This window comes from Sceloporus undulatus, chromosome 2 (assembly GCF_019175285.1).
Source record: "Sceloporus undulatus isolate JIND9_A2432 ecotype Alabama chromosome 2, SceUnd_v1.1, whole genome shotgun sequence".
NCBI lineage: Eukaryota > Metazoa > Chordata > Lepidosauria > Squamata > Phrynosomatidae > Sceloporus > Sceloporus undulatus.
In genome coordinates this window covers 107,464,861-107,492,143 of record NC_056523.1, presented here as the reverse complement: position 1 = coordinate 107,492,143, position 27,283 = coordinate 107,464,861, and the positions used below count along the sequence as shown (strand labels likewise).

Here is a 27,283-nt window from a genome sequence, read left to right as displayed (position 1 = left end):
GGCATTGGCATTGGCATTGAAATTAATGAAAAATCCTTGATTTGAACAGAGTTGCCATATATATATATACACACACACACACATACACACATATACACATACATACATACATACAAAAACACACACACACGCACACACACACGTGTATAAGTCATTCTCATGTATAAGTTGAGGACAGGTTTTAGGGTGGAAATTGTGGATTTTTGTATGAGGGTATGTAAAACTGAGGGGCATATAACAAAGGATGTTAAGGATAAAGGAAAGGAAAATGATGGCATATAACGTACAGAATTCTGGCGGGCATAGCTGTGCTGGCAGGCATAACTGTTTGTGCTCACCCTAAAGGCTGTAGGAATGGTGAGGAAACTATGTGCGATGTGTGAGGCATGCAGACATGTAAAAAAAGAATGTAAAGGCAAGAATTACGGTACTTAAATAAGTATTATCAAAAATAGGAACAATTCCCTTCTGTGAATAGAGTGGTGAAAAGTGAGAGCTTAGTCTGTCCCAGAAGAACCTAAAAGGAGCTCTGACCCCTCTACTCTCTCAGGACTCCTTTGAGGGGAAGTGCCAGAGAGCCACTGCTCCCCTGGAACATACTAAGCTCTTACCTTTTCTTCTTTGTGGTTTGTGCGAATCACACAAATAGGTTATTCTGCACCTGCGCAGCAATTTCAGATCCTACTGGAATCACTAGGAAAGACTTTTTGGCAGTAGTTCCTCCTACCCGCTATATAGGCTCGGAGTCTTCCCACCCTTTTTCAGTTCCTTTTGTCCGCTGCATGAGCACCACAGGGAACCTCACTTGGAATTCGCTCCTTCCTTCGCTTTCACTTTTGACCACTTTTCAGCTTTGGCTTCTCTTTGGATAGTGATTTGGACTTGTTTTGGACTCTGATTAATGGTATTTTTCAGCTTGTTTGACTATTCTCTCGTCTCATCCTTCGGTTTTTGGTGATGTCCTCACACTCTTTCAAAAGTGCAGAGGAAAGATTCCCAGCTGGTACGGCCACTCTATGTGCCTCCTTTGCTTGGATGAGGGTTACAATGTCTCTACGTGCCCTCATTGCAAGGCCTTCACACCACAGGCCAGGGAGAACAGGGAGATGTGCCTTTGCTCTGTGCGCAAATTTTGAGGCCTCCTGCTCCTTCTAAGGTCACTGCCAAGGCTCCTTCTGCTGAGGGCATAACTTCCGCTGATGTTCTGCAGCCTCCCACCTCAGAGAAACGCAAAGCTACTGATGATCAGGGATCCAGGTAGCTGCCCTCCCCTAAGCGGAAAAAATCCGCAGATGGCTCCAAGTCTGATAAAAAGAAGCATAAGTTTTCTAAGGACAAGGGCAAGGACTCTTCACATCGTAAGGACAAAAAGTCTCCCCCTTCAATGTCTTTGGAGGCCGACCGTCCGTCCCGTCCTGTCCTGAACAAATCTTGCCTCCCATCGATATGGACTTGGGCTCGCTACCTTGTGGCCAGCCCGCTCAGTCCGGAACACCTCTTCCATCCCAAGAGGACCTCCACTCTCCACCTCAAGCCGTAGTCTCTCCCGATTCCTCAGGGGCTCCCTGAACCTTACCAACTCTCCGACACAGAGCTTAAAGCTTCTCATCAACTCCCTGATTCGGACTTGATGGCATCTCAATGCATCCCTGTGGAACGTCTCTCTCAAACCTCTGAAGTCGTCCACTTCGATGACGAACTTGAGGAAGACCTCTCTTATGCTTTCTCAGAACCCTCTGATAGAGACCTCATTTTTGATGACCAGACGGGAACCTACTACCTTTCCCTCAACCCTTCAGAAGTTCGAGCTGGACGATTTGTTCAAGCCCTCAGAACCAAGGAACCTTGGCTTCCCTCCCGGACAGCCTCCACTTCAGCAGTGGCCCCTCCGTCCCGTCCTTCCTCCACGGTGGCCCATGCTGACCAATCTCTGTGTGTTCCTCAATCTCTGGCGCCTCTTCCCGCTGCTGTTCTTCCGCCACCCTGGACCTCTCCTTTGCATTAAAGTCCTGCCCTCAGACCTCTTTCGGCCTTATCCGAATCACCCAACTACTCAGAATCGGACTATTCCCATGTTCACCACAGCCAGGCCCTCACAATTCCTGAGGCGGCCTCTCCCTCTGATGATGTCAAATCATTTGCTGAACAAGTCATCCGAATGGGCAAAGCTCTCCATATTGAGGTTCTCCACACCGACTCCGAAGCTCTCGACCTCCTCAATGAACGTGTCCAGGGCAGGGTTCCACCCTCCCTTCGATCCCATTCTTACCCTCCATATCAAAGATTGTTAAACGTTCTTGGACTGTTACCTCTTCTTCTCAACCGCTCTCCAAGAAGCTGGACAATTTCTTGGCTCTTTGAGCACCCCCATCCTAACTCTGCTATTGTGGAAGCCTCTCAGCTCCACTTTACCCCTAAAGCAACTTCGTCTCTGAATGATGCAGAGGGCCCCAAACTGGACTCCATGGCTTGGAAGTTCTATGTCTCAGCGATCCTAGACCTCAAAGTCGCTAACTATGCAGCCTGTATGGCCACTTACCAACAGCACTTGTGGCAACGTGTCCTTCCACTCTATGATGACCTCTCAGAGGAAAAGAAACACCTGACCCTTACAATTCATGCCGAGGCACACTCTCTGGCTGCTCAACAGATCACCTTGCCCAGATACTGTGCTGATTGCGCCGCCAGACAACCCTCAGCAGCCATTGCCCTCCATCACCATGCCTGGCTGAGATCATCCGACCTGACACCCCAAGCTGGACTGACCATTGAAGAGCACCCTTTTAATGCTTCGGGCCTTTTCCATAAGGACACCAATGAAAAATTGGATTTCAAAAACAAGATGAGAAACACAGCCCGTAAATACGGTATGTCATCCTCAACAACTCCTCAGTCTCCCCACCCATACCAATGCTGTTCTTAATGGCAAAGATGTTCCAACCCCCCCCCCCAACCAGGTTAGACCCAGTCAACTTTCTAATTTCCAACAACAGCGTTTCCACTCTCAACAGCAGTCCTCATCGGGAAAACGCCAGTCAAAATCCAAATACAAACAGCCCTTCCAAAAGAAACACTCTGACCAAGGCAAATGGTGCTTTTGATGTTTTTCAGCACACTTTGCCCCATTGCCCCCCTTTGGGGATCTCCTGGCCCATTTTTACCATTCTTGGGCCACCATAACATCTAACTCTTGGGGCCTCAAAATTGTCTGGAGGAGCTATGCCCTCGAGCTCCAACATCTTCCCCCAAGGGGTAACTTTGTTTCCACTCCCTCTTCAGACACCCTTCTCGACTAAGTGTGCTCTCTGTGCATCAAAGGGGCCATCGAGCCCATGCCCCCTTCTCAAATCCAAGACTGTTTCTTCTCCAGATACTTCATTGTCACCAAACCTAATGGAGGCCTCTGCCCCATTCTGGACCTCCATTGTTTGAATTCATCCATTATAAGCGTTTCCATATGGTGACTCTCGCTTCCATCTTGTCCCTGTTACAGGACTCAGATTGGTTTGCCACTGTGAACCTTCAGGACGCTTATTTCCACATCAGCATCCGAGAGGACCTCCGAAATCTCCTTGCCTTTTCTGTCAGTCCTGACTCATTTCGCTACCATGTTTTGCCTTTCGGACCCTCCACATGACCAAGGGAGTTCACCAAGTGCATGGCAGTCGTGGCAGCATTCCTCCGCCAGCAAAACATAATTGCCTTTCCCTACCTCGACGATTGGTTGTTTGTTGCTCCAAACAGACTCATGCTCTCCGATCATCTCAGCTATGCTCTCTCCCTCTTTCGAGCCTTGGGACTCATGCTCAACCCAAAAAAGTTCACTCTCTGTTCCACCCCAAAAGAGTGTGATTCATCGGCGCCATGTTAGATTCCACGGCGTCGAGAGCATATCTTCCACATGACAGGTTCAACAACCTCAGGTATTTGATTCAATCCTGCCTTGCTTCCAGACGCATCAGAGCGAGGACAGCTCAAATGGCGCTTGGACACATGGCATCCACGACGTATGTCACTCCCTGGGCCCAACTCCGCATGTGCCCCTTCCAATCCTGGTTTCTCGCCGTCTTCAATCCGACCTACGACCATCCACAAAAATGGATCACCATCCCAAGGCCGGTGGATTGCTCCCTCCATTGGTGGCTAGACCCACAGAATGCATGCCTGGGCATGCCCTTCCTACCTCCTCAGCCCCAGGTCATGCTCACTACCTACACTTCCACCACCAGATGGGGTGCCCAATGCAATGACCGCTCCATCAACGGGAGATGGTCTCCAGCAGAACTCCACTACCATATCAATGCTTTAGAAATGTTAGCAGTCCGGAAGGCCCTGAAGACTTTTGAAACTTTGCTTCGAGACCAGGTAGTCTTGCTCTTCACTGACAATACGACGGTGATGTTCTACATCTTCCACCCTCCTCGCTCTCACCCTCCAGATTTGGAACTGGTGCATCCCCAGACACATCATCCTGCAAGCCATCCACCTTCCAGGGGAGGAGAATGTGCTTGCAAACAGACTGAGCAGAGCTCCAGACTCTTGTCATGAGTGGAAACTCAACTCTCACGTCGTACACTATTTGTTCTCCCTCTGGTTAACTCCGGACACCAACCTGTTTGCCTCTCATCTGAACTTCTAATGCAGTCAGTTCTGCTCCAGGACTCCGTCCGACCAGTCATTAGGAGACACTTTCCTCTTCCACTGATCGTACAAGATGGTCTATGCATTTCCTCCCTTCTCTCTCATCACAAGGGTGATAGCCATGCTCAAACGCAATACTTGTCACCCTGTGGTGGTCGAGACAGCCGTGGCTCACTCCTCTTCTCCACCTCTTCAACAACCAATTTCGGCTGCTGCTCCCTCCGTCCCAATCTCCTAATCCTCCACAACTGTCAGGTTCGTCACCCAGACGTCAAGACTCTCTGCCTTGTCACCTGGAGGATTCTGCTCCGGTTTGAAAGATCATCTTGGCTTCCCATAAGCCTTCCACTCAGTGCTCCTACTCCCTCAAATGGAACAAATTCCTGCCTTTCTGACTGACAGGGGACTATCCTCTACATCGTCCTCGTGTTCCATAACTCTTTCTTTGGGTCCTGCCTTTCCATCTCCTCCTTGAGATACTACCTCACGGCAGTCTGTGCCCGCTTCCAGCTTTCTGCCCTTCCTTTTTTGTTGATCCCTTGGTAAAGAAATTCTTCAAGGGTCTCAACAACCTCAGGCCCCCAACTGCTGCCCCTGCACCAACTTGGGACCTTCAACTCGTCTTGGCAGCCATGTCTACGGCTCCCTTCGAACCCCTCGCTTTCTGTAACCTTAGACTCCTCACCTGGAAGACAGCATTTTTGGCCGCGCTGACCTCTGCACACCGGGCCAGTGAAATCTGTGCTCTCTGCACTGACTCTCCCCATCTCACATTTTTCAAGGATAAGGTTGTCCTCAGACCAGACATTTCCTTTTTGCCAAAGATAGTTTCTATCTTCCATCTCAACCAAGACATTGTTCTTCCAACCCTTGCCCTGAACCCGACCACCGACACTGAACATCGACTCCACTCTCTCGATGTCAGGCGGGCTCTGGCTTTTTACCTTGACAGGATTTCGATCTCGAGGTGTTCTCGACAGCTTTTCGTCTGTTACTCCATCCCTAAACTGGGATTGCCTGTCACCCCCAACATTTCTCTTAAGTGGGTGAACTCCACTATCCACCTCTCTTATGAACTTTTTGGAAAGACTCTTCCTGCTTGAATTCGAGCCCATTCAACCAGGACATGGTAGCTACTTCCTCTGCCTTCCTGTCTGGCATCTCCTTGGAGGACGTTTGTAAGGCTGCAGTCTGGTCACAACCGCTGACCTTCATCAAGCATTACAGACTTGATACCAGTCAATGTCATGAGGCAGCTTTTGGCAAAGCTGTGGTTCTTTCTGCAACACATTGAGGTTAGTTGACAACTGTTAAATGACACACAATCATACTGTTTTCCTGGTTTAATAGCTTTATTTTTTGCCAGGACACACCCTCCTCCGGGAGAAATTCAGCTTGTCAGTCTAACCCACATATATGCTTCACAGAGACCATGAAGAAGAAGGACAGGTTGCTTACCTGTAACTGTAGTTCTTCAAGTGGTCAACTGAAAATCCACACAAATCCCGCCCATCCTCCCCTCTGTCGTGTCCTACGCTTTCTTCCTTGTCTGCTCTTATGGCGGACTGTTTGAACTGAGAAAGGGCAGGAAGACTCGGAGCCTATATAGAGGGTGGGCGGAGCTACTGCCAAAAAGTCTTCCCTAGCAATTCCAGTAGGATCTGAAATTGCTGTGCAGGCGCAGAATAACTCATTTATGTGGATTTGCAGATGACCACCCAAAGAACTACAGTTACAGGTAAGCAACCTGTCCCTACCACTCTACTCAGGGATCATTCCTTTTTTGATAAGAGTTAAGCTACAGTACTTACACTGACCTGTAGATTAGTTGACCTAGGTTTTTTGGCTCTATTTTCTGACTAAAATTTCTAAACTAATACATGAGTATATACAGTATATGGCAACATTAACATTTCGTCACACTTTGTCACACTTCCTAAGATGTGTAGATTTGTCTGAGTTTCTGTCCTCATTGTATGTCAAAGTCATAAAGACAAGAAGAAAAATTAAAAAGATACTCATATTTTTCTCTTAATTAAACAAAGTGTTATATGTCATCATTTCTTAGAAAATTATGTTGAATTTATGAAGTATGCTAAAAAGAGAGCCACTGTTTTTGTGAACATTCTGTACAGACACTGCTTTTTTTGTGCATTCTAATCAGTGTATAGTGGCATTTCAAATGAAATAAATAAAAATAAAATAAATAAAAATAATTGTTTCTTATCCAGCAAATCTGTATACTGTAATTGGGAACTTATAGTACTGTATTAAGTTAGGTGGTTTTTCCTGCCTTTCCTGTTTAGTTCAGTAGGACTTGTATTAAGTGTATCTAGAATTACTTCCGTAGTTGTATTTTTGTTAAATGTTTTATGTTATGTGTGTCTATTTCTGTTTTGTTCTATATGCAGTCTTGTAAACTCAATGTGACAAAAGATAAAATAATAAGCAAAATATGACAGATTGATGGAAAGACTAAGCATCTTTCTAATAACTGACCAAACAATTTTGGCTAAGTGGCAATGCAATAATCACAAGAAGTTTTTTTAAACTGTTAAATTAGATATAGGCGGGGTACAGACCGCCCTAAAAGGGTGGCCTGCCGGCGCCTGGTTTTTCACCGGAGGGAAGCCTCAGCCGCCAACGGCGAGGCTTCCCAACGCAGAAAAAGAACCCACAAAAAGTGGTTCTTTCTACGTCACGGTGGTGTGTAACGAGTGCACCACAGTGCGCCGCTGGCGCATCGTTATGCAAGTGACACACAGTGCTTGCGTACAATGGCAGTGCCCGTCTGTACCGCCCTGAGGCACCCCTGCATGTGACGAGGGTGTCCTTTTCATCCCGTTGCGGCTGCCCATACTTAGCCTGGGTCTGCAAACTAAGAACATACTAACTAGGAAGGCTTTGTTTGTTTTTTTCCAATAGTTTTGCCAGACAGGGACCAGTAAAATGTTATAGAATCCCTGGGAGAAGTTTGCTTGCCAGTATCATTTTGTAAACCTGAGGCCCACACTTAGCTTAACCAGTGCTTCTCAATTATTTTCTGTCATGCCCCCCCTAGGAAGAAGAAACATTTCGCGCCCCCCCACGACTGTAATGTATTTGCGCGTCAAATGAGCCCCCCTTTACGGAGCCTCGCGCCCCCCTTTACGGAGGGGGCGCGCCCCACTATTGAGAAGTCTGGCTTAAATACACTGTATCTCCTGCACACACACAACACACACACACAACACCACACACAAATATATAGTCTTCGCTAAAGTTGGGCTGTGAGCCAGGAATGAATTCCAAGCAGTCTTCTCATTCGGTGCATTCATTTGTATAGATGTTTGTTCCTCTCTAGTGCAGAGTTTCTGAACCTACTGGTGTTGAGTGCTAATAATACTGTATCTTTCTAGTGCAGTGTTTCTCAAACGTGGGGCGCGCCCCCCCGGGGGCCCGAGGCTCCGTAAAGGGGGCGTGAGTTTCTGCTGTTCAGGCTGCCTGGCCAATGACTGGACAGCCTGCTCCTGCTGCAGGAGCCTGCCCCAGCTCCCGTCTCCCCATTGCCAGCCAGCCTGAAGAGGAGGAGCTTTCTCTCATTCGAGCCTCGCGCGGGCCAAAGGCTGGAGCCTGGAGAGGGCTTTGCAAATTGCAGGCAAGCTGCTTCCTTCTTCTTCGTGGTCTCTGCGAATCATACAAATGGGTTTCACTGCGCCTGCGCAGTGCTGCTCGGAACCTACTGGATCACTGGGCAGAGTTAACTCTGCAACATTTTGAAACTTTTTGGCGGTAACTCCGCCCACCCGTTATAAAGCCCCTGCCTTCCCGCTCTTTTCCCCAGTTCCTTTTTTCCGCCGCGCTAGCTGCTTCAGGGAACTTTCGCTTGCTTCGCTTGCTTGGAATCATTTCGTTTTTTGACCTCGGCTGTATCTTGACCATTCTTTGTCTCCCGCCCCTGGTAACTTCGACTTTCGGACTGTTGACCTCGTTTACCGGATTCTCCCACTGGCTTTGACGACTTCGGAAATGCTGCGCCTTTCGGAAGTGCGACATTTGCGGGGGCAAGGTGCCCGTCAGGACCCGCACTCCTCCTGCCTGCTGTGCCTGGGCAAGGACCATGACACCAGGCCTGTCTGATCTGCAGATCCCTCTCCTCCCAGGCCCGGAAAAAACTGAGTCCGGCTCACTTCGGCGATTGCCCTGGGGAAGGTGCAAGAGGGAGGCTCGCGGTCATCTTCTGTCCCGCCTTCGGCGCCCCCCGCCTCATCTTCTCGGGCCAGTTGTCCAGTGTTGGATCTGGGAGAGCCGCGTTCCCCGCGTGGTGTGTGTCCCGGCTGGGACCCCTTCCACCACCTCCAATGTGGCCCGTGGCTCCAAACCGCCCAGTGCTACCGACAAACCTCCAAGCGCCCCCACAAGTCGTCGGGGACTGAGGGTACCGGCCGACCTCCAAAACGCGGGGAAATCGCGGGGCTCGCGTCCGAGAAGGCCACCGAGCCGGAGGTCCACCTCGCATCGCCTTCATTCTCCAAGGCATCCAAGGAATGCGCCATGCGAAGCCTAAGGAGCTGGCTGTGCCTTGGAAGGGTTAAAGTCCCCAAGGCTTCGTCGTCGGCAGCGGCTGCTGTCCTCTTGGACCTCCCGGACAACCCTTCTTCCCAACGGAGGAGCTTCCCAAGCCTGGGAAGAAGAGGCACCACGACAAGCCGGTCGTGATCCTGCCCCTAAAGATCAAGCCCTCCCAGGAGCGGCCCGCCACCGATCCACCGAAGGCGAAGGGAGAAGCGCTCCCGTCCAAAAGGCCCGCGCTTCCGCTTCGGCAGCTCCCCTCGACCGGAGCCGACGCCGGTTTAGACCGGGGGACCCCGGTGCCGGACACTCCCTGCCTCTGTCTACCATGACTTTGTCCAGGACGGACGACACCCGTTCTTCCTCGCTCCCCGAGCAACGGTCGCCCCTCCCATCCGGCAACCGACGACGAGGAAGACCAGCCCCGCGGCCAGACGTCCCCGACCTCTTCTTCGACACGCAGTCGCGCCGGTACTACGTGTTCTGTTTCGGAGGACAGAGCTATAAGGGAGTTCACCAGGCTGAACCCCATCCCGTAACCGGGCCACCCCGTCCAGATCGTTCCAACCGTATCGGTCTACGAGAGGTCGCCGTCTCCATCTCGCCTGGCTCCCGGTCTTCAGCTGACCTCGCTCCAACCCGCCCGAGATCCCAGGTTCGAGTGCGGACCCTCTCTCCTCCGACTGGACTTGAGGACGAGCGCTGATTCCTTCTGAGGCACCCTCGGACGAGGATGTCCTCTCGGACCCAGCCTCCCCCAGAGGATGCACAACCCTGAGCCGTCTTCCCCTTCGGACGACATCCGGTCCTTCACCGAACACGTCGTGAGATGGCGAGGTCCCTCCACATCGAGCTCCTTCCGCCGGAAGACGCTGCCGAGGACCCAGTTGAGCGTCGGGTGCACGGCGGGTGCTACTCCGCCGTGCCTGCTCTCCTTCCCTCTCTTCAGACCATCGTGAAGAGGTCCTGGGACCTCTCGGCCACCTGTCGGCGCCCTCCGCAAGGTGGAGTCACTCTATAGGGTCGCCCCGGCGAGTTGCCCTTGGTTGGCGACCACCCCAGGCCGAACTCGCTATCGTGGAGGGAAGCCCAACACAGCTTCGTCCCGAAGCAGCCCCCTCCCCTTCGACCGGGAGGCTAAGAAGTGGACGGACTGGCCAAGAAGCCTACTCGGCATCGGCTCTTGGCATCAAGCTGCCAAATACACCCGCCTGCATGGGGGCCTACATCCAGACCCTCATGGAACGGATCTCCCCCCTCGTCCGGACGTCCCAGATGACATCCAGAGGCAGCTGGTGGAGATCAGGGACGAAGCCCCTTCCATTGGAATTGGCTCATCAACACTTCCAGGATATGGCGGACTGCTCAGGGAGGGCTATGTCAGCATCCATGGCACTTCAACGCCACGCCTGATTGAGGGCCTCCGACCTCAACCCTACGGTCAGGGCAGCCATCGAGGACATGCCGCTCGACGGGACCGGGCTCTTCCACGCGAGAACGACGACCGCCTGAACCGCCAAGTTCAGGATGAAGGCGGCGGCGAAGAAGCACGGCATGTCCTCAGCACCGGCTTCTCCGTTCGGCAAGCGTCAGCGCCCGTGGCAGCGCAAGGTCAGTCACAGGGGACCTTCCCCCGGGATCGACAGTCCCAGCAGCAGGGCTCCCAGAGACACCGCTTCCCCTCGCAGTCTTTCCTCCTCCTCTGGCCGTCGCAGCTTCCCGCCTCGGTACCGCACAGTCCCGCGGCAGGACACGACCAGGGGAAGAAGAGAGCCTGAAGGGCGCAGCGCACTTCGTCTCTCCTTCACCCCTCTTCTTCCTGGACATTTTGAGGCCCTATGTTAACACCTGGGCCTCTATAACATCGGACTCGTGGGTTCTCAACATCATCCGTAGGGGTTATGCCCTCGAGTTCCAGAGCTCCCTCCACATGGAGCCTTCATGTCCACTCCCCCTCGGACCCTTCTCGACGAAGTGCTCACTTGCTTGGTAAGGGGCAATCTCCCCTTTGCCGCCCGATCAATGTCCTCGGGCCTTTTTCTCCAGGTACTTCACGGTACCGAAAGCGGATGGGGGCATCAGGCCCCTCCTGGACTTGAACAATTGAACTTGTTCCTGGACTACCGTCGCTTTCGAATGGTAACCTTGGCTTCCATTCTGCCTCTACTTCACCAGGGCCTGTGGTTCGCGACCGTCGACCTGAAGGACGCCTACTTCCACATCGGGATCCGAGAGTCCCACCGGAGATTCCGCCTTCGTGTCGGCTCCGACTCGTACCACTACAACGTGCTTCCTTTCGGCTTGGCCACGGCTCCACGAGTCTTCACAAAGTGCATGGCACCGGTGTGGCATACCTTCATCGAAGGGCTTCATGGTCTTTCCCTACCTGGACGCTGGCTGTTTGCAGCCGAATCCCAAGACGAGCTGCAGGAGGCAGTCTCCTTCGCCTTGCACCTCTTGGACTCCCTCTGGCTGGTCGTCACGGGAAAAGTCCCACTTCGCACGACCAGGCAGGTCAAGTTCATCGGGGCCATCCTCGACTCCGAAAACTGCCTCGCCTCTCCCTCCAGACCGGTTTCAGGCTGACAACGTCCCCTCAGGCCGTGCATCTCCCACAGAAGGGTGAGAGCCAGAGACATTCAAGTCGCCCTGGGCCACATGGCATCGACGACATTCGTCCACCCCTGGGCAAGACTTCGTCTTCGGCCGCTCCAATCCTGGTTTCCTCTCCGTTGGAGGACCCTCCTTCAAGGTGGCTCACGGTACCGAGACGGTGGCCGCTTCCCTCAGATGGTGGTAGACAGCTCCAATGTCTGCACCGGATGCCTTTTCATCAGCTCCAGGCACAATGACTCTGACAACCGTGCATCCCTGGAGGGATGGGGCACCCACCTGCTCGCTCTCTTCGTCAAGGACAGGTGGTCCGCACAAGACAAGCTTCCACATCAACGCTTTGGAGATGCTCGCAGTGGAAAGGCTTTGAGGGCGTTCGAGTTTGCTGTCGCAGGAAGAGTGGTCCTCCTGATGACGGACAACACCACCGTGATGTTACTACATCAACAAACAAGGTGGTACCAGTCCAGGACCCTGCTCGACCTCCACGCTCCGCATCTGGGACTGGTGCATCCAGAGGCGCGTCCTCTCCAGGCGATTCACCTCCCGGGAGGACAACGAGCTGGCAGATCGCCTCCGAGATCTCCATTGGTGTTGCCACGAGTGGAGGCTCCATCCCGAGACAGTCAGAGACCTCTTCGATCGGTGGGGAACTCCCCGGATCGACCTCTTCCGACCAGGTGGAACAGCCACTGTTCCAGTTCTGCTCCCAGGAAGCGATTGGACGGATCCCTCGGAGACGCATTCGCTTTCTCTGGACGGGGGAGCTCCTCTACGCCTTCCCTCCGTTCCCTCTCATCATCAGGGTGGTGTCCAGATGACAACAGACCGCTCGCATGCGATCCTGATCACCCCATGGTGGCCGCGACAGCCTGGTTTCGCATCCCTTCTCCACCTCTCCAGGAGATGCTTCCTCCATCTCGACCCATCGTCCGGACCTGCTGTCGATCCAGGACGGACGAATTCTCCACCCGACATCGCGAGAGCCTGCCACTGGTATCCTGGAGGATTCGGCCCTGACTGCCTTGCCGGAGGCAGTGAGGACGGTGATCCTGGCTGCGAGGAAACCATCCACCCAGCGCTCTTATGCCCTGAAATGGAAGATTTTGCTTTTCCTTGACCAAAAGGGCTTGTCTCCTGCACAGGTGTCCACTCCAGTGGTCTGAGTTTTTGATGCACTTTTGGATGGAGGACTGTCCCTCACGTCCATCAAAGCTACACCTGTCTGCCATTTGTGCCAAATACCAGTTCGGGGGGAGGGTTTCTTTTTCAAAGACCCCTTGGTGAAGGGGTTCCTGAAGGGTTGTGCCAACCTGATCCTCCGGTGTCGGTACCAACGCCGGCTTGGAGTTTGGAGTCGGTACTGTCCGCCCTCCAATCCAGCCCTTTGAACCGATGGCCACAGCGGACTTGAGACTATTATCTGGAAAACCGCTTTTCTTGTGGCCATCATCTCTGCCCGCGTGCGGGCGAACTCTGTGCTTCGGGGGACCAGCCATTCCTGAGGTTCCACAAGGACAAGGTGGTCCTCCGTTCGGACCCTCCCTCCTGCCGAAGGTTGTCTGCTTTCCACATGTGCCAGGACTTGTGTTGCCCACTCTAGCATCCAACCCGACGTCGGATGAGGAGCGAACACTACACTCTCTTGATGTCAGGAGAGTACTGGCATTTTACTGGACAGAACTGCTGCCTCCAGTCGGTCCGAGAGACTTTTCCAATGCTACTCGGAACCAAAAAAGGGTTGCCTGTGTCTTCCGCAGAGTTGTCCAAATGGGTGGCTGGTACCATCCACCTCTGCTATGAACTGTTAGGCAAGCCTCTCCCTGGCGGGTTCGGTCCCACTCCACAAGTCAATGGCAGCATCCTCTGCATTCCTGTCGGGGATTCCTTTGGAGGATGTCTGCAAGGCTGCTGTCTGGTCCCAACCTTGCTTTTATTAAGCACTATAGGTTGGACACCAGGGCCATCCGAGACGCAGCTTTGGGAGGGCTGTGTTGGTTTCAGGGTTGCATTGATTGCACTACTGATGTTTTGTGTTTATTACTCTTGTCAGTTGACACTGTTTACCTTTGTTGATGTTGGTTTGCACAAGTCCTATGGGATCGGTCTTGCCCTGACCTCTGTTCCCTCCTCAGGTTTAGCAACGTTTTGCTATTTGATCTGTGCATGAACCAAAAGACTGCACTCTTTGGTTCAAGTGTTTATTGTAATAAATTACCTTTGGTTCACCATAGCTTTGGTCTCAGGACACTCCCTCCGCCGCATACCTTAGCTTGTCAGTCTAAACCATTTGTATGATTCGCAGAGACCCCGAAGAAGAAGGACAGGTTGCTTACCTGTAACAGTATTTCTTCTAGTGGTCATCTGCGAATACATACAAATCCCACCCGTCCGTCCCCTCAGTGTCCTGCTCCACATTGGCTTTTCCATCGCCTGCTTGCGGAAAAATTGCGGAACTGGGGAAAAGAAGCAGGAAGGCAGGGGCCTTATAACGGGTGGCGGAGTTACCAACAAAAAAGTTTTCAAAATGTTGCAGAGTTAACTCTGCCCAGTGTTCACGTAGGTCCGAGCAGCACTGCGCAGGCGCAGTGAAACCCATTTGTATGTATCAGCGATGACACTCGAAGAAATACGACAGGAAGCAACCTGTCCTTTTCCCCCTTCTCTTCCTATTTACCTCCTCCTCTCTTATTCTTTTTCCTCACTCTCTTCCTCTTTCTCCTCCTCCTCCTCCTCTTCCTTTTCTTCCTGTTTTCCTCCTCTCTTTATCTTTTTTTCCTATTCTTCTCTTTCTCTCTTTTCTCTTTCTCCTTTCCTTTCTTTTTTCTCCCCCTCCCCCTCTCCTCTGTTGTTGTTGTTGTTGTTGTTGTTGTGTTGCCCAACTTCCCCCTTGGCCAGGCCTGCATTTCCCAACAAGAGGGAAGGCAGGACTTGTGGGGGCCATGGGGGGGCTGAGGGGGAGGCAAGGGAGCCCCGGGGGAGCCCATCACGCTGCATCCACATTGGAGAAGTAACCCAGTTTGGCTGGCATGCTTTAATCTTTTCTGACTCAGGCTATGGAATTCTGGGAGCTGGGTTGTTGTGGGGACCAGAACTCAAAGCCCGACTCTTCTATGTCTCAAGGCTATGGAATTCTGGGAGCTGGAGTATGTCAGAATTTCTGGCTTATGGCAACCCTGTGGGAAACCCTCCAGGAGAATGCCTGTTCTGTTTCAAATGCTAAGCGTGCTTTTGAGTGGGACATGTAGTTTGCCGGCACAAGAGGCTGCCTGTTCTTGTTTCAAATGCTAAGCGTGCTTGTGAGTGGGACATGTACTATTTACAGTCGCGTGGGGGCGCGAAATGTTTCTTTCTTCCTAGGGGTGGGAAAATAATTGAGAAGCACTGTTCTAGTGGAATATGGTTAGACAGGAAGTTATACGAATATTTAAATAAGAATCTTGGATAAGCAAATGGTCAGTAAATGTAATTTGTGCTGAATAGGAATGGGATATAGTCTGGGAGATTTGATACTGCATTTACCATTTGTTTTAGTAATCTGAAAAAACATACCATTTAGACAGCTGAGAAGCTATTATACTTGTGCCATAACCATCTTATGGCACTGAAAGACATAAAAACAAACCGTATGTTATTAAATTGTGAAAAGCAGTATTATAGATGATGGTGGGCGATGAAGCAGAGTGAAATGTACAAGACGACTGTGCTATGTTCTGTCATTTCTGCTTACAAAAAGACTCATCTCAGGTGTTTTTGTATGTATGTGTGCATGTACACTCATTTATAATACCTTACTTTTGGGGAAACCATATGCCCTGAAAGGTTAAGTTTCATTTTGATACTTTCTGTTTCTTTAAACTTCTATAGTGCTGGTAACCTCAAGACTGCAATTTTGCAATGTGCCGTACATTGGACTACCTCTGTACCAAGTTCAGAAACTGCAATCAATTCAAAACATGGCAGCCAGATTGGTTACTCGGACATCCAGGAGTGATCATATCACACCAATAATAAAATCACTCCACTGGCTGCCAAGTAGTTTCCGGGCAAGGTATAAAGCGTTATTACCTTTAAAGTTACCTAAGAGATCACCTCCTTCAGTATAATCCACCACATACACACTGGTGCTGTGGCAGACATTTACTTCAGTTAGCTAGAACTAAGGCCCGTTACAGACGGGCTCTTCCGGCGCCCCCGTAACATTCTAGGGGTTGGCCTAGCGTCCACACCGGCCTCACCCCAGCACGTGATGAGGACGTAAAGATGGCGGCGCCCTATACACACGGGCGCTGACATCTTTACGTAATGGATGCATAGCATCAGCACGTCGCGCACCGGATGTGACCCCGCGAGTGCGCGAGTAGCACCTCGCAGCGTCTCATCCGGGGCGGAAGAAGAAGTGCCATTTTGGCGCTTCTTCTTTGCTGCATCCAGGAACCGCGCGGTTTGGATGCTGCGGTTCCCGGACACAGCAACCAGCAGCGGCGCGAGACTGCCCCTTCTGGGCGGTCTGTAATGCGCCTAAGTTGGCAATTGTCAGTCAGATTACTTTTTCTTCAGCTGCCCCTAGACTCTGGAACCACCTGCCAGAAGAGATGCAACAGCTGAATATGCTGTCTGAATTTAAAATAGCATTTCTTCTTCCACCAGGCTTATCCAGATAATTTTTAAATTGTGAATTTTAAATAATGAATTGTAAATGTGGATTGTGTTAATATGTGTATACCTTATTTTTCCTTTTAAATTGATGTGTTTTTTAACTAATGTCATATTTGTTAATTGTTGGTGCTCCCCACCTTGATTCATGCAGAGAGGTGGCTAATAAATAAATAAATAAACATTACTATATATTATTATTAAATAATGTCCAGGTTTTGGTATTATTTTTATGCCATATGTAATGTGTGTGCGTGTGACACAATTGAGATTTATTTTACTTATTTATTAAGTAAAATATTTATATTCCACCCTGTATTTCAGTGCAGTGTACAGTTAAAACTATAAATAATGTAAAAGCATTCAAACAAATAGCTTAAACAGGAAAAAAAACACATTAAACATGACAAATTAAATAGCTTTAAATGCACCAACAATTTAAAACAAAGTACACATGTACTTTAAAGTATTTTAAGCCCCAAAAGCCTTACAAAAAAAGCCATGTCTTGATTTGGTACTAGAAAGAAACCAACTTTGGCACCATTCAGACCTCCAGAGGGATGACATTCCTCAGATGGGCATCACAGGCAAGAATGCCCTCTCTCAAGTGCTCCCACACCATATTGCCCAAATTGATGGCACAGAAAGGAAATCCCCCCCCCCCTTTGCAGGCCTCAGTCCTGGGTCACATACACAGTTCTTGGGCTGAAACTTAGGCAGATCTTTCAATATTGAGGTTTTGACTGTTATTACTGCATGTGCAAGAAAAAGATCTGATGGTTAGGATTCTTAGAGGAATGGATAAAAGCAGCATTCATTAGTCTCTTCTGCGTGCCATTTGTCCTTGATACCACATTCTTTGAAAACTGCCTTCCCCAGTGCTTCTAATATTTAATAGCTTTAGTACAGTGGGCCCTTGTTATACGTTGGGGTTTGGTTCCAAGATCCCTCGTGTATAACAAAATCCGTGTATGCTCATGTCCCATTAAATATAATGACATAGCAAAATGCTGTCCCTTATAAAAAAAATGGAAAATCAAGGTTAGATATTTGAAATTTATACTTTTTTTGAACATTTTCAAACCATGGTTGGTTGAATCAGTGTATAAAAAAATCTGTGTATAAGAAGGGCCAACTGTATATTCAGGAATTGAAGTTTTGTCTCTTTTGTAGGATGTGTATACTTTTTTGTACATTCTCTAATTTCAATAAATTAATGAATTAAGCTTGCTTGCTTGCTTATTTATTTATTTATTTTGGCTTGATGTAACCCAGGTCGGTATATTAACTTTGTGTCTCTCCTTCCATTTCCACTGTGGAAACAGTGCATTATAGAAAAGGAGACACAGATCCTGGCATAATTAGCTCTTTCTTATGGCTCTTTCTTTCCCCTTGCAGAGTGATCGTCTTCTTATTAAAGGAGGAAGGATAGTTAATGATGATCAGTCATTCTATGCTGACATTTACATGGAGGATGGTCTCATAAAGTAAGTGTAAAGTTCCTGTACCCTATTAACTATTTTGTGAGTGATCCAAGCATATCCTTCACTTGCCGATTTGAATGAGGTTTCAGAAATTTTTCTGCACCAGATTGCATTGTGTGTATGTTTGTTTATCTCATGTATTCTAGGGTTGCTCTATAGCATACTGTATATCACCTATGTAACTACATTTAAACTGTGACAGTATTGAGAGATCCTTCACTGAAAAGAGAGGGGAAATATGATTTATGTTTGGTTTCTTTCATTTCTGCTACATCATAAAATTAACAGCTACATTTATTATTGCTAAAGATGGTAAAGCATTGCTTTAAAGAAGCTGTACCTTTAAGATTGTGAGCTGTTTTAAGTAAAAGTTATGAAGCCTTGTGTTTTATCTGGCTTATGGATGTGTTTACGAAGTCACAGTAATGACTCTAGCAGTTAAAGGCTTAAATTTTTCTGGTGTGTAAATGCATGCAATTATGATTAACACAGCACAGTGGGTTTTGGCTGTGGGATATTTTATAGCCAAGGATCGCAAATGTTATTTGTCCTTAAAGTACAAAAGCAAATTTCTAACCACTTCTGCAGGAAATCTTTTTAAAAGCAGCAGTAGGGAAATCAAACATTATGTAAAAGAAGGGAATATTTGAAGTGTTCAGAGCCTGAAGGGAAAATGTAGTATATTGACTGCTAGTGTGTTGCCAGAAAGGACGGAAAGTACTGTCAGCTGCAGAATATTCAAAACTTACAAATGAACTAAAATGTGAGCTCATAGGTACAGAGATGTGTTTAAAAATTTTTTCTTGGATATCCCAGAAAGATGTAGCTACCATGAAATGTCAGCTTTGATATGAAGAAAGGTCTAATACAAGCAACACTTTGGGGAATGTAAGTTGATGAGGAGAATGGAACGTCACAAAAAGCCAGAGCTCAAAAATCAGACAAATCATGAGTCTCTGGAATCAGAGAGTCTGTGCCTGGCACTTTAATACCATAAGAAAGGAGCAAACCAATGCTTCTAAACCATTCAGTTTGAGAATCCACTAGAGCATTTTCATATATGTTAACTACATTCTTGTGATGGGTCACACAGCAGATAGGCCATTTCCTATCTTGCCCTGATCACGTGGGCAAGAACATGCAGAAAGACCTGATCCTTTGAGTGTCCTTGTCTTAAACAGTTGGGAGGTTTTCATAATAATGGCCAGCACTTTTCATTGGGCTTAGTAAGGGAAGTGGAGTCAACAGAGCTTGTACAGTATTATCACAAAGTTGCATGAACTGAAAACCAGCAGTGTTCAGAGCTCTGGTTGCAGTGTTTTATATCATTTTAAGTTCTGAACACTTTTCAAAGGCAGTTTCCTGTATAGCAGGTTATCTGAATCCAACATTGATGTAACTGAGGTTATATACTGTAAATATCTGAGTTTATATTATAATTGTAGCAGCTTGACAAAAATGCTCTACCTGAGGCACATAACAGCCTAAATCCACTAAACACGATCTTGTGCGGTTTTAGAAGCTAATCAGGTGCCTGATTAGTACTGAGATCGGAGACCAAAAGGTATCTGCAGGCAATGGTCATGTCTGAAAATGTAGAGAACTGCTGCCAGTCAAATTTGACAGTACTGAGCTGGTTGGAATAGTGGTCTGCTCAATATAAGACACCTTCCTGTGTTTGTAACAGAGTACACCCGTTGAATCACTGGAACCTAAATTAGTGTTTACATATCAATTTTGTCTTGTTTGAGTGGATCTACTCTAGTTGGAACTGACAGGTGGAATTAAGCCAATGTCACCATAATAATGTTCCTGTATTTGGCTAAATCTTTGGGGTGTTTTTTTTCAGGGAAAGACAAAATTCAGATAGAAAGCTGGTCTTTCTGTGGTACTGCTACAGCATAATCAGTGTGCTGTTGTTAAAAACTGAGTGCTATATCAGTTGATGTCCCAATGCATGATGAACTTTCTGTCTGCTCTCAGAGAAAGGCTTGTGCTTCCTTTAGAGATACTTTCAGTTGAAAGGAATTGCAAAACTTTTGGTGGGCTTAAAACATACAAAGTGTCTTGTCATACTTGGACCTCAGAGACTGTGATTCAGCAATGGCATTTGCATTTTTATAGTGCTTCATACTGAACTAAGCAGTCTCTAAGCTGTTTACAACATGTAAGCCAATTGCCCCCAACAAGGTGGTTACTCATTTTACCAACCTATGAAAGGATAGAAGACTGAGTTGACCTTGAACCCTCAGGAATTACTCACAATCTTGTGGCTGCAGTATTGGCATTTAACTATGTGCCACCAGAGCTCCCTCAGACTCTTTATGTCTATCTCTTGGGATTGGAGGGAGAAAAGGATTGGCTATAAATGTAATAAAGAAGGGTTTTGCAAATTCATGGAGGGTGTGTATATGAACACATGCTATCATGACAGGTATGCAGAGTTAAACATTCATGTTCTGTGGGAGCACGCTTCTGAATAATGAATATTAGGAGTAAATAGAAAATGACTTCCAACATGTTTTTGTTTGTGTGGTGTCAGAAGCATTTGACAGGCTGCTGTTGGAAAATGCTGCCCTCAATAAATAAGAAGAAGCAGCCGCAGCAGCCGCAGCCGCCATGGTCTGATCTATCAGTTTCATCAAACTACACATAGTTCACAGTTTATAGTAATGTACGTGAACCAGGTCTGAATAATGAGGTCACTGCAAAGAATATTATCAGGGAACTTTTCATAAAGACTAATTTTAACTGTATTTTATGGACAGCTTTTCTACATTCTGTGTCTTCATTGGGTTATCTGTTTTACCATCATGATAAATTTCAGCTGATTTTTTTGGTATGTATATGGGATGAAATATAATGGGGTCCATGATATTTCTTGATTGCTTAAATATTTTTATATTGTTTTTCCAGGAATTTAGTCTCAGGGGCTTACAATAAAGATATAAATATATTTAAAAATAGATTATCAAAATCTAATCCTTAATAGTTTCTCAAGTCTTTTATGATCAAATTCTACAGTTTTGTATAAACATATCAGATACTTATTTTTGAAAAAGGAGGTTTTCACATAGTACCTGCATCTCTGAAAGCTTTAACATGATATGTGCTTCTGTGAGCAGGGTGTTTACGTACTAAATGGCTTTTAAGCTGAAGTTGGGCTTGCTAGATAGGATGTGAGAGTTGCTATAAAGCGTAAAACATGAACGTACTATATCTAAAAGTGAATGGTGTGGAATTTGTAGTACAGTTAGGCAAAATTAATATTAAAGAGGTAAATCTAAGGAGTAACTGCTTCCTTCTATGCAGTTATCTGTAGAAATGCTGGACTCTCAATACGTCTGGGACCCTGGATCTCTGCCAAACAGCTACAAAGTGGCAGGAAGACGGTACAATTTGACATAATATTCAGGGATACTGCATAACCCTTTTGCATGCAGTTGTTCCCTGTGACATGGTAAATGGAAGAAGGGCTAAGTATTCCATTATTGTCCACCACTGATACTCATGCTGTATCTGTACCACTGCATTAAAGTTGAGCAGAGTTAGGTTTCTATAGTATTGTCTCACTAAATGTGTGGTTATGCCCTTAGTATAAGAATCTACTGAATTCAGATATTTCACTTTGAAATACCAGTGGGGGTGCTCAAATGAAGAAATGCATATGTTGCATCTGCTTCCTGCCTCTGTCTCAGACTTGACTATCTGCTGAAGAAAATACTGTCAAAATACCTTTAGTCTATTAAAGTAACTGACTGGCAGGGATGCTGTGGATTAGTGGTTAAGACACCAATACTGATGATCGTAAGGTCGGAAAGTTGGCAGGTCAAAGCCCAAGTGCTGCATGATGGGGTGAGCTCCTATCACTAGTCCCAGCTTTTGCCAACCTACCAGTTCAAAAGCATGCAAATGCAAGTAAATAAATAGGTACCACTTTGGTGGAAAGGTAAACAGCATTTGGTGCAGTCGTGCTGGCTACATGACCACCAGAGTCATCTTGGAACAATGATGACTCTTCAGCTTAGTAGCAGAGATGAGCACTGCCCCTATACAGTGGTGCCCCGGGATACGAAATGATCGCGTTACGAAATTTCCGGGATACGAAAAAGTTAGATTGGAAAAAACTGTTCCGGGTTACGATATTTTTTTCGGGTTACGAAATTTATTTCGGCGCGAAATTCAAACGCAAAGCGCGGCTAGCGGCTTTCCAGCGCTAACGGAAAGCCTTTTCGGGTTGCGAAATTATCGGGTTACGAACGGAACGGCGGAACGAATTAATTTCGTAACCCGAGGTAGCACTGTAGTTACGACTAGACATGCATGTCAAGGGAAAACCTTTTCCTTTACCTTTACCTGTTAAAATACAACTATGCTAATTTAAAAAGGCATGAGAAAACAGACCCAAATCTATTTGTATGTTGATCAGTTGTAGTGGATGAATGATCAATCTCGTTATGGTGGGAGGGGCATTTATGCTTTGCCATTGAATCTCTCTGTTTCTTGACTCTTGTTCTCATTTAAACAGGCAAATTGGAGACAACTTGATAGTCCCTGGAGGAGTGAAGACCATAGAAGCCAATGGGAGGATGGTTATTCCTGGAGGAATTGATGTCCACACTCACCTGCAGATGCCATATAAGGGGATGACAGCAGTGGATGACTTTTTTCAAGGAACAAAAGCAGCTCTGGCTGGTGGGACCACCATGATCAGTAAGTTCATTGAGAAAGCTTCCCTGATGTCTATAGTAGCAGTTTGTAGTACAGTCATCCCTCCAATGTGTAGGTTAAGTATTTGCAGGGTTGATTATTTACCTTCTCCACTAGTGCTTTGTTCATGACTGAAAAATATATTCTTGCTATCCTTACAACCATCCTGCAGAGGTTGACTGTAGAATTGCACTGGAGGATCTAGAAATGCCTAGAGAAGTTCTCTCTGGTTTAAAAAAAAGCATCCTAATATTAGCAGTTTTTCCACTTGTTCACTACTGCTGTAGTCCTACCTCTGCATTTTTCTAAGTTCTGAAAGCTTGCAATCTCTAGCTGTGCCTTTTACTCAAGTGGTGGTTGCTTATTAAGGGGAGAATTGTGGTTTTATAGCACTACTTCCTCATTAGGATTAGCTTTTGATGGAACACCTGTCATCCAAAAATACAGTGCCCCCTTCATAATTCATAATATTTGTGAAATGTTGTACACCACCCTGATTTTGTAGAAGGGCGGTATATAAATAAAGCTTTTATTTTATTTTTTTATTATTATAATTCAGACTTATATGTCATATATGTCAGACAAGGTGTGGCCTACGGGCTATAAGTGGTCTCCCAGGGGCATTTTTCTGGACCCCTAGGAGTCAAAATAGTTTTTGTGCAATATTTATTTTGCTCCAGAATGCTCCCAGATGCACTCTCTGGGGTGTGCAGGACATTTCCACCATGTTTGGATGCTCCCTAGGCCCCCAGGGATCAAAAACAATTTTTGCAATTTAGTCCCATTAGAGACCTTTTTCGAACCCCGAAACATGCTGAAAATGTCCCCTTGGGCCCAGAGGCATTTGTAACATTTATTTATTTATTAGCAGCTGTTTTCTTGCAGGTGGATGCATTTCAAGATTGTTATTTGCAAAGACTTTCCAAAGGCCTCTGGGGATCCTTGTAGATGCCTGTTGCAGCACATACAGCTACAGGAAAATACTGTAACTGGGTGTGTCCCTGCTCATTCTGTTGCTCTTTGACAAAATGGAAGCAGCCATGTTGCAGAGAGCTGTGCTGTCTACTAGATGAGTTTTTGGAGATGGCACTATGAGATGTAACTATGGAGAAATAACTTCATGCTCCATATATGTCTCCCAGTGCAAGATCTCAGGAATCATTGACAAGTGAAGTTTTACATATTTGGCATACCTGGGACTAAGGGACGGTACAGACAAGCAGGAAAAAGCGGCTCGAACCTGCTTTTTTTTGAAAGCGTTTTGAAACCCTACTGTCTGCACCAGCTGCTCCTAAGGCGACCGAAATGTGCATGGCCCGACCACATGGTGCAGCATCAAGGAGCACCACTGGGTAATTTTTTTTGTCACCTCCCCACCATCTGTGAGCACAAACACACCGCTAGTGACTACCTACTGCCTAAATTAGTGTTAGTATTATAAAGCGTGCGCCCAAGCCAAATAAGTGTTTTTGCTATTTGAAGTTAAGTATTCTGGTTAACTTCTTGTATATTTGAGTGTGTGATTGACTGGGTGAGTTTCCACATGACACTAACACTAATTTAGGATTAAGCTGCCTAGATCAGCCACACAGCCACACTTGTGATCCTTCACCAGTACAGGGCATTGGAACATTTGTGTGCCCAGTAAAACACTGGCAAAGCATAATCATGGAGACCCCTCCTACATGCCTCCTTCACCCTCTTCACCCCATGCCCCTTCTTGGACTGTCTGGTTTGTGTATGTTGTACTTATATCCATTGGAGGTGTCACGTTTTTCCTTTTTTGTATTGCTGCCCTGATCACTTGAGTATGGCAGCTCTGTCATTTTTTAATTTGCACCTGTACCAGTGCATTTATATCCAGCTTTAGGGTTAGGATTAGGATGGATTGCACCTTCAGAACTGCTCTGGCATTGTGGAGTTTATATGCAAGATTGAAGGTGCACATTTTCTGTACTAAATTAGAATATCCCAGGTTCTTTTTGCTCCAGTTTTTTGCCCTGGAGCTTGGCTTCAATCCGGTTTCCATCTGCTTTAGAGGCGTGCATCATCTAAATGCCCCGCCTTCAAAGAGGTTTGAAACCACTTTATTTGACCCATGTGTATCACCTTCAGCTAATTAAATGGGAGACTTTGGGCCCGAACAGACAGACCAAAATAAAGCTGCTTTGGGTCACTTTGGAAGTATGCTGTTTAAATGCTGCATACGGCTGGAAGCCTCACCAAAGCCATGCTCCTGTCCTAAGGACTACAGCGCAGCTTTGGCGCAGCTTCTGGCCTCTTAAGATACGTGTGTCATTTAAACAGCATACCTCCAAAGTGACCCGAAGCAGCTTTATTTTAGCCTGTCTGTTCAGGCCCTTTGCTCTCCTAAAGACTAGACTATATATAAGAATGCAGTGCAGATCTGCTGCTTGTAAATGTTGATACTGTCATAACCTATATTTCATTTCAGCTGTTCCTTAGCATTAGTGAAGATGGTGTGTATGAAGCAGGGTGGCTATTAGGATTCTGTACAGTTTACATGGGGTGGAAATTTGGGTACAAGAAAGCCACATTACTGTGCTCATATTTTGAGATAGTATGGTGCTGGGTAATGTGTTGTCTGAATTACCTTGTTTATTGTTGTTGTTTTTTACTTTGAAAACCATCTTTTTTATGTCTTTCTTAATTTATAATGACAAGCTTCTGGTGCATACTGTGGAGCTGGATATAACTATGCCAATGCTAGGTACATTAGGATTAGCCTTCTACAGGTGGGAAGCATATTTCCTTGAATGGTTCTTAGTAGAAAATTTGGTAAGTTGTCCCACATGTTATATTTATAGTGGTTTATAGCAGCACCATGTCTGTTTTATATTATTGTCATTAAAAAGGCTTGGAAACATTATTAATGTGGGCATCGGAGTGACTGAACTACATGGAAATAATTTGAAGTTAGTAGGTATTACAGATAATCTGCAATAAAACCCCAAGTTGGATCGCATTTGTTTTGGAACATCCATGAAAAAGTTACTCTTTCTAGGGGGGAACTTATCCACAAAGGTGTAAAGGCTTTGTGGAACAAACATGGCTTAACATGATAATTATATTATCATTGAATTTTATTTAGCAAATTTTATTTTTATATTGGAAACATGAAGGTAACACTTACTTAGGAGACAAAACTTAAATCTTAGACGTAAGTCTTACATGGCTTAAAATAAATGATTTCAGCTCTTGTTCAAAGATTCTTTGGACAATTTAGGAGGTAAAAATGTGCTTTAAAAAAAAAAACAGGGCTGCTTGCCCAAATATGTCTTGCAAAAGAAACAAAATGAACTTCCAGCATATCTTGGAAGCAAAAAAGAATAAATGAAAATGTAACAGATTCTTCCACAGGCGTGCTCAGGTTCACAGCTTGGTGCTGCTGCAGTTCTTACAGCTTATTGAGCCACATGTGTCTTGCAGGTATGAATGAACTTAGCTGAAAACTTTGGTTTCCTTCCTGCTCCTTCATTCTATTGTTAGTTGCAGGAACTGCAGTATCTGCCACATAAAAAGACTGCAGTAGAAACTGAGGATTACATCAGGGGCAATAAAAAGGTACATTAGGCTACATTTTAGGAAGATGCACATTCTTTTTGTAATGAGTGGTACTGAGAGACAGAGATGCTGGAACTTGCTACTTCCTGTTCACTTTTCAGCAAGACTGCTAAAAGCACCTGGTGCAATGCCAGAAGCTATTAATCCACACTGCCTTTAGTTTGTTCATCTTTCTCCTGTAAATGCACTTTAGTCATATTTGAACAATGGCAGTCAGTAAGATGCGACATGCTATTTTGGTTCACGTGCAGCATAGGGACTCTAAAATATAGCAAATGCTCTTGAGATGAAAATGCTGGAATAGTTTCTGTTCATAGTTCAAAAGTGTTGCACACTATGAGGCCTGTACTATGCTTCTCCTTTCTCCATTTCCTTTCCTTTAAGTAACTTGCTCAACAAATCCACTGCACCCACTTAAATATTCTTTCTCAGTTCTTTTTATAATGTTCCCCATTACAAAAAAAAAATCATTAAAATAACGCAGCATTTGTTCTTTGGAAGTAAAAGCAGTTCTTCAAATTAGAGATTGGTTGAGGCATGAGAGTTTACAGTAGTTCGCTGATTTCTGGGGTTCTCAATACCATATTCTTTGATTCATACTGCGTTAATTATTATGTCCTGTGGAGTGGTAGAGAAAAACTATCTGCTTCATGAGAGTAGCCAAGAATGGGTAAAGATTAGGGTTGCCATAAGTCACGACCTCCAAACTGGGACAAATGTAGGACAAAGTAGGACAATATTTTTCAAATGGAGGACACCTTTTTGAAAAATGGAGGACACGCGAAAAAATTGCTGTTTTTAAAAAAAATGTTAATATAAATGCATGTTTTTTAGACATGAGCAAAATGGAGGACATTTTGGCAATATTCCTAGATAGATGGCAGAAATGTACTTCCCTTTCTGGCCAAACCTCCCCCCTCCATTCCAAAACACACGACACACATTTGGGCATTTCACATGGCTTTATTTAACATGGCCTCTTCAGAGGCTTATTGCATAACCAGACCCTTTGGGTTTAACACTTAACATGGCTATTATTAACA

The 27,283-nt window shown here is 46.4% G+C and overlaps 1 protein-coding gene across 2 annotated transcripts in view; it reads left to right on the top strand.

Moving 5' to 3' along the window:
• Window positions 1–27,283, top strand: part of DPYSL3 (dihydropyrimidinase like 3) — a 98,232-nt gene that overhangs the window by 49,243 nt on the left and 21,706 nt on the right. For both annotated transcript variants that reach the window (XM_042451967.1, XM_042451968.1), the window contains exons 2-3: window positions 17,860–17,948; window positions 22,474–22,658. In XM_042451967.1, coding sequence (XP_042307901.1) covers window positions 17,860–17,948; window positions 22,474–22,658 — 274 coding nt within the window. The remainder of the gene's footprint in view (window positions 1–17,859; window positions 17,949–22,473; window positions 22,659–27,283) is intronic.